The sequence below is a fragment of the Corvus hawaiiensis genome, chromosome 4, assembly GCF_020740725.1.
Source record: "Corvus hawaiiensis isolate bCorHaw1 chromosome 4, bCorHaw1.pri.cur, whole genome shotgun sequence".
Lineage (NCBI taxonomy): Eukaryota > Metazoa > Chordata > Aves > Passeriformes > Corvidae > Corvus > Corvus hawaiiensis.
Window position 1 is genome coordinate 7,018,689 of NC_063216.1, and position 11,653 is coordinate 7,030,341.

General features: G+C 59.1%; 1 protein-coding gene and 1 long non-coding RNA gene across 15 annotated transcripts; both read right to left on the reverse strand.

Moving 5' to 3' along the window:
• Window positions 1-2,880: 2,880 nt before the first annotated feature.
• On the reverse strand, window positions 2,881-10,910 carry LOC125324576 (vegetative cell wall protein gp1-like). Its single transcript, XM_048300601.1, has 4 exons — window positions 10,884-10,910; window positions 9,159-9,684; window positions 3,247-3,348; window positions 2,881-2,906 (listed from the first exon to the last, which is right to left on the reverse strand). Exons 1-4 carry the CDS (start codon window positions 10,908-10,910, stop codon window positions 2,881-2,883), a joined length of 681 nt encoding a protein of 226 aa, XP_048156558.1.
• LOC125325566 lies at window positions 6,066-8,070 on the reverse strand. Of its 14 annotated transcripts, none has more exons than XR_007203392.1 (3): window positions 8,011-8,070; window positions 7,258-7,941; window positions 6,066-7,138 (listed from the first exon to the last, which is right to left on the reverse strand). It is a non-coding gene; the product is annotated as an uncharacterized LOC125325566 (long non-coding RNA). The 14 variants fall into 14 exon arrangements; XR_007203402.1 differs by having other exon boundaries at window positions 7,258-7,921; window positions 8,011-8,065; XR_007203397.1 differs by lacking the exon at window positions 8,011-8,070 and having other exon boundaries at window positions 7,258-7,743; window positions 7,775-7,978.
• Window positions 10,911-11,653: the final 743 nt, after the last annotated feature.

Genomic DNA, 11,653 nt, shown 5'->3' on the forward strand with positions numbered 1-11,653 from the left:
GAAGTGGGGTCCAAAAATGGGGAAAAATGGGATAATTGGGGTCAAAAAATGGGATAATTGGGTCAAAAACTGGGAAAAAACGGGATAATTGGGGCAAAAAACGGGAAAAAAAGGGGTCAAAAAATGGGAAAATGGGGTCAAAAACTGGGAAAAAATGGGATAATTGGGGCAAAAAACGGGGAAAAGGGGGCAAAAAATGGGAAAATGGGGTCAAAAAATGGGAAAAAGGGGTTTAAAACTGGGGAAAATGGGGTCAAAAATGGGAAAAAATGGGATAATTGGGGCAAAAAATGGGGAAAATGGGGTCAAAACCTGGGAAAAATGGGATAATTGGGGCAAAAAAATGGGAAAATGGGGGCAAAAAATGGGAAAAAATGGGATAATTGGGGCGAAAAATGGGAAAATGGGGGCAAAAAATGGGGGAAAATGGGATAATTGGGGTCAAAGGTGATGGGGCAGTCAGGGCCACAGGGTGGGTGCAGAAGGGGTCCCGCAGCTCCTCGGGGACGTTTCCTGGGGGCAGAAACGGCGAAATCGGGAAAACTGGTGTCAAAAAATGGGGAAGGACGGGGAAATGGGGGCAGAAAACGGGGAAGTGGGGGTCAAAAAATGGGGAAAAATGGGATAATTGGGGTCAAAAAATGGGATAATTGGGTCAAAAACTGGGAAAAAACGGGATAATTGGGGCAAAAAACGGGAAAATGGGTCAAAAAACTGGGAAAAAATGGGATAATTGGGGCAAAAAATGGGGAAAATGGGGTCAAAAAAATGGGAAAAAATGGGGTCCAAAACTGGGAAAAAATGGGATAATTGGGTCAAAAAATGGGAAAATGCGGTCAAAAACTGGGGAAATGGGGTCAAAAAAGGGAAAATAGGGTCAAAAACTGGGGGAAAATGGGATAATTGGGGCAAAAAACAGGAAAATGGGGTCAAAAAATGGAAAAATGAGGTCAAAAAATGGGAAAAAGGGGTCAAAAACTGGGGAAAAAGGGGTCAAAAACTGGGAAAAAATGGGATAATTGGGGCAAAAAATGGGAAAATGGGGTCAAAAAAATGGGAAAAAATGGGGTCCAAAACTGGGAAAAAATGGGGTCAAAAACTGGGGAAAATGGGGTCAAAAACTGGGAAAAAATGGGGTCAAGAACTGGGAAAATTGGGTCAAAAACTGGGAAAAATGGGATAATTGGGGTCAAAGGTGATGGGGCAGTCAAGGCCACAGGGTGGGTGCAGAAGGGGTCCCGCAGCTCCTCGGGGACGTTTCCTGGGGGCAGAAACGGCGAAATCGGGAAAACTGGTGTCAAAAAATGGGAAGGACGGGGAAATGGGGGCAGAAAACGGGGAAGTGGGGGTCAAAAAATGGGGAAAAATGGGATAATTGGGGTCAAAAAATGGGATAATGGGGTCAAAAACTGGGAAAAAACGGGATAAGCTGGGGCAAAAAACGGGAAAAAGGGGGCAAAAAATGGGAAAATGGGGTCAAAAACTGGGAAAAAATGGATAATTGGGGCAAAAAATGGAAAATGGGGTCAAAAAAATGGGAAAAATGGGGTCCAAAACTGGGAAAAAATGGGATAATTGGGTCAAAAAATGGGAAAATGCGGTCAAAAAACTGGGGAAATGGGGTCAAAAAAGGGAAAATAGGGTCAAAAACTGGGGGAAAATGGGATAATTGGGGCAAAAAACGGAAAATGGGGTCAAAAAATGGAAAAATGAGGTCAAAAAATGGGAAAAAGGGGTCAAAAACTGGGGAAAAAGGGGTCAAAAACTGGGAAAAAATGGGATAATTGGGGCAAAAAATGGGAAAATGGGGTCAAAAAAATGGGAAAAAATGGGGTCCAAAACTGGGAAAAAATGGGGTCAAAAACTGGGGAAAATGGGGTCAAAAACTGGGAAAAAATGGGGTCAAGAACTTGGAAAATTGGGTCCAAAACTGGGAAAAATGGGATAATTGGGGTCAAAGGTGATGGGGCAGTCAGGACCACAGGGTGGGTGCAGAAGGGGTCCCGCAGCTCCTCGGGGACGTTTCCTGGGGGCAGAAACGGCGAAATCGGGAAAACTGGTGTCAAAAAATGGGGAAGGACGGGGAAATGGGGGCAGAAAACGGGGAAGTGGGGTCAAAAAATGGGGAAAAATGGATAATTGGGGTCAAAAAATGGGATAATGGGGTCAAAAACTGGGAAAAAATGGGATAATTGGGGCAAAAAATGGGAAAATGCGGTCAAAAACTGGGGAAATGGGGTCAAAAAAGGGAAAATGGGGTCAAAAACTGGGGGAAAATGGGATAATTGGGGCAAAAAACGGGAAAATGGGGTCAAAAAATGGAAAAATGAGGTCAAAAAATGGGAAAAAGGGGTCAAAAACTGGGGAAAAAAGGGTCAAAAACTGGGAAAAATGGATAATTGGGGCAAAAAATGGGAAAATGCGGTCAAAAACTGGGGAATGGGGTCAAAAACTGGGAAAAAATGGGGTCAAGAACTGGGAAAATTGGGTCCAAAACTGGGAAAAAATGGGATAATTGGGGCAAAAAATGGGAAAATGCGGTCAAAAACTGGGGAAATGGGGTCAAAAACTGGGAAAAAATGGGGTCAAAAATGGGAAAATTGGGTCCAAAAATGGGAAAAATGGATAATTGGGGCGAAAAATGGGGAAAATGGGGGCAAAAAATGGGGCAAAATGGGATAATTGGGGTCAAAGGTGATGGGGCAGTCAGGGCCACAGGGTGGGTGCAGAAGGGGTCCCGCAGCTCCTCGGGGGACGTTTCCTGGGGGCAGAAACGGCGAAATCGGGAAAACTGGTGTCAAAAATGGGGAAGGACGGGGAAATGGGGGCAGAAAACGGGAAGTGGGGGTCCAAAAATGGGGAAAAATGGGATAATTGGGGTCAAAAAATGGATAATGGGTCAAAAACTGGGAAAAAACGGGATAATTGGGGCAAAAAACGGGAAAAAGGGGTCAAAAAATGGGAAAATGGGGTCAAAAACTGGGAAAAAATGGGATAATTGGGGCAAAAAACGGGGAAAAGGGGGCAAAAAATGGGAAAATGGGGTCAAAAAATGGGAAAAAGGGGTTTAAAACTGGGGAAAATGGGGTCAAAAATGGGAAAAAATGGGATAATTGGGGCAAAAAAATGGGAAAATGGGGTCAAAACCTGGGAAAAATGGGATAATTGGGGCAAAAAAATGGGAAAATGGGGGCAAAAAAATGGGAAAAAAGGGATAATTGGGGCGAAAAATGGGAAAATGGGGGCAAAAAATGGGGGAAAATGGGATATTTGGGGTCAAAGGTGATGGGGCAGTCAGGGCCACAGGGTGGGTGCAGAAGGGGTCCCGCAGCTCCTCGGGGACGTTTCCTGGGGGCAGAAACGGCGAAATCGGGAAAACTGGTGTCAAAAAATGGGGAAGGACGGGGAAATTGGGCGCAGGAATGGGAAAGAACGGGGGAAATTGGGGCAAAAACTGGGGAACTGGGGTCAAAAAATGGGAAAATGGGGTCAAAAACTGGGGAAATGGGGTCAAAAACTAGGGAAAAGGGGTCAAAAATGGGGAAAAGGGGTCAAAAACTGGGGAAAAAGGGGATAATTGGGGTCAAAGGTGATGGGGCAGTCAGGGCCACAGGGTGGGTGCAGAAGGGGTCCCGCAGCTCCTCGGGGAAAATTGGGAAAATGGGGTCACCTGGGTCACCTGGGGTCAGCTGGGGTCATAGGGACGGTCAGGGGTCAGGGGTCATGGGGACACACGGACACTGCCCTGCCATGGACACACGACTGACCCGCTATGGACACACCATGGACACACCATGGACACACCACTGACCCACCACTGACCCATCCTGGACACACCATGGACCCACCACTGACCCACCACTGACCCATCACTGACCCATCATGGACACACCACGGACACACCATGGACCCATCACTGACCCATCCTGGACACACCACTGACCCACCACTGACCCATCACTGACCCATCATGGACACACCACTGACCCACCACTGACCCATCCTGGACCCACCACTGACCCACCACTGACCCATCACTGACCCATCACTGACCCATCATGGACACACCACTGACCCACCACTGACCCATCACTGACCCATCACTGACCCATCATGGACACACCATGGACCCATCACTGACCCATCATGGACACACCACTGACCCACCACTGACCCATCCTGGACACACCATGGACCCACCACTGACCCATCACTGACCCATCCTGGACCCACCACTGACCCATCACTGACCCATCACTGACCCATCACTGACCCATCATGGACACACCACAGACACACCATGGACCCATCACTGACCCATCCTGGACACACCACTGACCCATCCTGGACCCACCACTGACCCATCACTGACCCATCCTGGACACACCACGGACACACCATGGACCCATCACTGACCCATCCTGGACACACCACTGACCCACCATCTGACCCATCACTGACCCATCATGGACACACCACTGACCCACCACTGACCCATCCTGGACCCACCACTGACCCATCACTGACCCATCACTGACCCATCCTGGACACACCACGGACACACCATGGACCCATCACTGACCCATCATGGACACACCACTGACCCACCACTGACCCATCCTGGACACACCATGGACACACCATGGACACACCACTGACCCACCACTGACCCATCCTGGACACACCATGGACACACCATGGACACACCATGGACACACCACTGACCCATCACTGACCCACCACTGACCCATCATGGACACACCATGGACCCACCACTGACCCATCACTGACCCATCCTGGACACACCACGGACACACCACTGACCCATCACTGACCCATCACTGACCCATCATGGACACACCACGGACACACCATGGACCCATCACTGACCCATCCTGGACACACCACTGACCCACCACTGACCCATCCTGGACACACCATGGACCCACCACTGACCCATCCTGGACACACCACGGACACACCATGGACCCATCACTGACCCATCATGGACACACCACTGACCCACCACTGACCCATCCTGGACACACCATGGACCCACCACTGACCCATCACTGACCCATCCTGGACACACCATGGACACACCACTGACCCATCACTGACCCATCACTGACCCATCATGGACACACCACGGACACACCATGGACCCATCACTGACCCATCATGGACACACCATGGACCCATCACTGACCCATCCTGGACACACCACTGACCCACCACTGACCCATCCTGGACACACCATGGACACACCATGGACCCACCACTGACCCATCACTGACCCATCCTGGACACACCACGGACACACCACTGACCCATCACTGACCCATCACTGACCCATCACTGACCCATCACTGACCCATCATGGACACACCACGGACACACCATGGACCCATCACTGACCCATCATGGACACACCACTGACCCACCACTGACCCATCCTGGACACACCACGGACACACCATGGACACACCACTGACCCACCACTGACCCACCACTGACCCATCCTGGACACACCACGGACACACCATGGACCCATCACTGACCCATCATGGACACACCACGGACACACCACTGACCCATCCTGGACCCACCACTGACCCATCACTGACCCATCACTGACCCATCCTGGACACACCACGGACACACCATGGACCCATCACTGACCCATCATGGACACACCACTGACCCACCACTGACCCATCCTGGACACACCATGGACCCACCACTGACCCATCCTGGACACACCATGGACACACCATGGACACACCACTGACCCATCACTGACCCATCCTGGACACACCATGGACACACCATGGACACACCATGGACACACCACTGACCCATCACTGACCCACCACTGACCCATCCTGGACACACCATGGACCCACCACTGACCCATCATGGACACACCATGGACACACCATGGACACACCACTGACCCACCACTGACCCATCCTGGACACACCATGGACACACCATGGACACACCATGGACACACCACTGACCCATCACTGACCCATCACTGACCACCACTGACCCATCATGGACACACCATGGACCCACCACTGACCCATCCTGGACACACCATGGACACACCATGGACCCACCACTGACCCATCACTGACCCATCCTGGACACACCATGGACACACCATGAACCCATGGACACTGACCCAGCACGGACACGCCATGGACACACCACGGACACACCATGGACGTGGACCCACCCACTATGGACACACGGACGCATCGTGGACACACCCTGGACACACTGCCCCACCATGGACACACCATGGACACACCATGGACACACCCTGGACACTGCCCCACCACGGACACACCATGGACACACCATGGACACACCATGGACACACCCTGGACACTGCCCCCACCACGGACACACCATGGACACACCACGGACACTGCCCCACCACGGACACTCCACAATGGTCATCAGGACACCAACAATGGCCACAGAGACCCCCAAAAGCCACAGAGACCCCAAGAGTGATGATGGAGACCCCAGCTAGGACCATGGAGACCCCAACAATGACCGTGGAGACCCTCAAAGACCACGGAGACCCCAAAAATGACCACAGTGACCCCAAGAAGGACCCTGGAAACCCCAAAGACCCTGCAGACGCCAGGAATGACCACGGCCACCCCACAGGACCATGGAGACCCGAAAATGACCAGAGTGACCCCAGACTTGGCCATGGAGAGCCTCCAAGACCACAGAGAGCCCAAGAAGGTCCACGGGGACTCCAAAATTGACCACGGAGACCCCCAAGGACCACTGGGACCCCAAGAAGGGCCAGGGACACCCCAAAGACCCTGCAGACCCCCAGGAGTGACCACGGCCACCCCAGAGGGACATGGAGACCCCAAGAATGACCACGAGGAACCCCCTGAGCCCCCCCCAAAGTCCCGGCCCAGGGTCCCACGGGTGGGGCAGGGACACGCCCACAGGTGGGTGGGGGGCGGGGCCACGCCCTCACCTGCCCCACCCCCACCCACGTGGGAAAGGGTCACACCCATGGGACACAGGGGACACCTGGGAGCCTCACCTGTCCTTGGCACCCACGGGACCCTCACCTGCACCACGGGACCCTCACCTGCACCTCACCTGCCCCATGGCACCCACGGGACCCTCACCTGCCCCATGAGACCCTCACCTTCGCCATGGGACCCTCACCTGCCCCACACCTGTCCCTGGCACCCATGGGACCCTCACCTGCACCACGGGACCCTCACCTGTGCCTCACCTGTCCCTGGCACCCATGGGACCCTCACCTGCACCACGGGACCCTCACCTGTGCCTCACCTGCCCCATGGCACCCATGGGACCCTCACCTGCACCACGGGACCCTCACCTGTGCCTCACCTGTCCCTGGCACCCACGGGACCCTCACCTGTGCCACGGGACCCTCACCTGTGCCTCACCTGTCCCTGGCACCCACGGGACCCTCACCTGCACCACGGGACCCTCACCTGTGCCTCACCTGTCCCTGGCACCCATGGGACCCTCACCTGCACCACAGGACCCTCACCTGCGCCTCACCTGTCCCTGGCACCCACGGGACCCTCACCTGCACCACGGGACCCTCACCTGCCCACGGGACCCTCACCTGCACCTCACCTGTCCCTGGCACCCACGGGACCCTCACCTGTGCCTCACCTGTCCCTGGCACCCACGGGACCCTCACCTGTGCCACGGGACCCTCACCTGTGCCATGGGACCCTCACCTGCACCTCACCTGTCCCTGGCACCCACGGGACCCTCACCTGTGCCACGGGACCCTCACCTGCCCCTCACCTGTCCCACGGCACCCACGGGACCCTCACCTGCCCCACGGGACCCTCACCTGCCCCTCACCTGTCCTTGGCACCCACGGGACCCTCACCTGTGCCACGGGACCCTCACCTGCCCCTCACCTGTCCCACGGCACCCACGGGACCCTCACCTGCCCCATGGCACCCATGGGACCCTCACCTGCCCCACGGGACCCTCACCTGTCCCATGGCACCCATGGGTCCCTCACCTGCCCCTCACCTGCCCCTCACCTGTCCCAGCCCCCCCAGGGGTGCCAATCGCTCCCCTCCCCCCACGTGGCCCCTCCCCCCGCCCCTCCCCCCGGCCAAAGGGCGTTTGGGGGGGGCCGGGGGGGGACTTTGATCCCGGGTGGGGGGAACTGGGGGGAACTGGGGGGAACTGGGAACTGCTGGGGTCAGACTGGGGGGGGGAACACCTGGGGGGGGTCCCCAAAAAAACACCTGGGTGGGACACGGGGGGGTCCTAAAACACCTGGGGGGGGGGGGGGTTCCCTCTTTTGGGGGGGGTCCCCAACCCTCTCTCCCCCCCCCAACACCGCAGGGGGCGGGGTCCCCGCCCTGTGACGTCACAGCGAGACGTCACAGCCCCCCCCCCCCCCCCCTCCCCAGACTGCAACAAAAGCGCCCGAGGGGCGGGGGGGGAACCCCGGCATTGGGAACCCCCCCGGTACCGGGGGGAGCGGGACCCCCTCCCAAAATATTCACCGGGGATCCCCCCCCAAATTAAACCTCCCCCTCCCCCCTCAATGTCGGTACCGGCACCGCCCCCGCCCCCGTTTAACCGCAGCTCCCCGGGACCCCCCCATCGGTACCGGGATCCCCCCCATCGGTACCGGGACCCCAAAGCCCCCGCACGGAGCAACCCTCGCCCCCCCCCTTTAACCGCATCCCCCCGGCGCCAGACCCCTCACACCCCACCCCCCCAAACCGGGCATCGCCCCCCCCGGTACCACCGGGACCCCCCCGTCGGTAACACGGGGACTCCTCCGGTACCACCGCGACCCTTCCCCGGTTCCGAGAACCGCGACCCCCCCGGTACAGAGCATCCCACCCCCCCTTTAACCGCATCCCTCCGGGACCACCGGGATCCCCCCCCCCCCACGGTACCGAGATCCCTCCGGTACCACCGGGACCCCTCCCGGTACCACCGGGACCCCTCCATTCGGTACCGGGACCACCGGGACCCCCTCCCCGGTACCCAGAACCGCAACCCCCTCCCTGCAGAACGACCACCCCCCACCCCCGCCGCCGCTGTCCCCGTGTCCCCGCGGCCCCCCCGGCGCTGGCGCTGTCCCCGCCCGGTCCTACCGGCGCCGCCGTAGCCGGTGGCGATGGCCCAGGCCAGGCTGGCGGCGCTGCGAGCCCGAGCCCCGTCGTACTGGTCGAGCGGGCGGATCTCGGGCACCAGAAACCCCCGGCGCATGGCGGCGGCGGCGGCCGGGGGGGCCGCCACCATCCCGGGGCCACCGCCGGGGCCACCGGGGCCACCGCGGCCACCGGCGCCCGCTTCGGGTGGGCTCGGCTGCGCTTCGGCCACGCTCGGGAGAGGCTTCGGGTGGGCTCGGAGAGGCTTCGGCTCGGGCTCGGAGGGGTTCGGGTGGGCTCGGAGAGGCTTCGGGTGCGTTCGGAGAGGTTCGTGTGGGTTCGGCCGCTTCGGGTGCGTTCGGAGGGGTTCGGGTGGGTTCGGCTGCTTCGGGTGGGCTCGGAGAGGCTTCGGGGTGGTTCGGTGAGGTTCGGTGAGGTTCGGGGGGCTTCGGGCGGTTCCGGGCGGGTTCGGGCGGGCGCGGCGCGAGGGCCAGGTGCGGGGGGGGGGTGGGGAGGGGGCGGGGCGCACCTGCGGTCACGTGATTGGGGGGTGTGTCCGTGAGACCACGCCCCCTTCTCCGGCTCGCGGGGAAAGGGGCGGGGCTGGGAGAGGGACTGGGAATACTGGGAATACTGGAGGGGGATTGGGGGCACTAGAGATACTGGGGGGTCTGGCGGGGACTGGGAGGGACTGGGGGGATTGGGCGGAACTGGGGGCACTGGGGACACTGGGAACACTCGGAGCACTGGGGACACTGGGAACACTGGGGGCACTGGGAGCGCTTTGTCTCCGTGTCCCCCTGGCCCCTCCCCCGTGTCCCCCACGTCCCCGTGTCCCCTCGGTCCCTCTTCATGTCCTCATGTCCCCCATCCGTGTCCCCATGTCCCCCCATGTCCCCATGTCCGTGTCGGTGTCAGTGTCCCCCATGTCCCCATGTCCATGTCAGTGTCCCCATGTCTGTGTCCGTGTCCCCCATGTCCCCCATGTCCCCCCATGTCCCCCCATGTCCCCCCATGTCCCCATGTCCCCGTCAGTGTCCCCATGTCCGTGTCCCCATGTCCCCCCATGTCCCCATGTCCGTGTCGGTGTCAGTGTCCCCCATGTCCCCATGTCCATGTCAGTGTCCCCATGTCTGTGTCCGTGTCCCCCATGTCCCCCATGTCCCCCCATGTGCCCCCATGTCCCCATGTCCCCATGTCCATGTCAGTGTCCCCGTGTCCGTGTCCTCCCGGCCCCTCCCCATGTCCCCATGTCCCCATGTCCGTGTCCGTGTCCCCCATGTCCCCCCCCGTCCCCCTGTTGCTGTCCCGTGTCCCCTCTGTCCCCCTGTCCCCATGTTGGTGTCCCCCTGTCCCCCTGTCCCCCATGTCCCCATGTCCATGTCAGTGTCCCCCTGTCCCCATGTCGCTGTCCCGTGTCCCCCCTGTGCCCCTGTCCCCGTGTCCATGTCGGTGTCCCCATGTCCCCATGTCCCCCTGTCCCCATGTCGCTGTCCCCGTCCCCATGTCCGTGTTGGTGTCCCCCCTGTCCCCCTGTCGCTGTCCCCATGTCCCCATGTCCCCATGTCCCCCTGTCGCTGTCCTCTGCCCCCATGTCCGTGTTGGTGTCCCCCATGTCCCCATGTCGCTGTCCCCTGTCCCCCTGTCCCCCTGTCCCCCTGTCCCCCTGTCCCCATGTCCCCATGTCGCTGTCCCCTGTCCCCATGTCCCCCTGTCGCTGTCCTCTGCCCCCATGTCCGTGTTGGTGTCCCCCATGTCCCCCTGTCGCTGTCCCCTGTCCCCATGTCCCCCTGTCCCCATGTCCCCCTGTCCCCATGTCGCTGTCCCCTGTCCCCCTGTCCCCATGTCCCCCTGTCGCTGTCCTCTGCCCCCATGTCCGTGTTGGTGTCCCCCTGTCCCCATGTCGCTGTCCCCTGTCCCCATGTCCCCATGTCGCTGTCCTCTGCCCCCATGTCCGTGTTGGTGTCCCCCATGTCCCCCTGTCGCTGTCCCCTGTCCCCATGTCCCCCTGTCCCCATGTCCCCCTGTCCCCATGTCGCTGTCCCCTGTCCCCATGTCCCCATGTCGCTGTCCCCTGTCCCCCTGTCCCCATGTCCCCATGTCGCTGTCCCCGTCCCCATGTCCGTGTTGGTGTCCCCCTGTCCCCATGTCGCTGTCCCCTGTCCCCATGTCCCCATGTCGCTGTCCCCATGTCCCCCTGTCCCCATGTCCCCATGTCGCTGTCCCCATGTCCCCCTGTCCCCATGTCGCTGTCCCCATGTCCCCATGTCCCCCTGTCCCCATGTCCCCCTGTCCCCATGTCGCTGTCCCCATGTCCCCATGTCCCCCTGTCCCCATGTCCCCATGTCCCCATGTCGCTGTCCCCATGTCCCCATGTCCCCCTGTCCCCATGTCCCCATGTCCCCATGTCGCTGTCCCCATGTCCCCATGTCCCCCTGTCCCCATGTCCCCATGTCCCCATGTCGCTGTCCCCTGTCCCCCGGCCCCTCCCCGTGCCC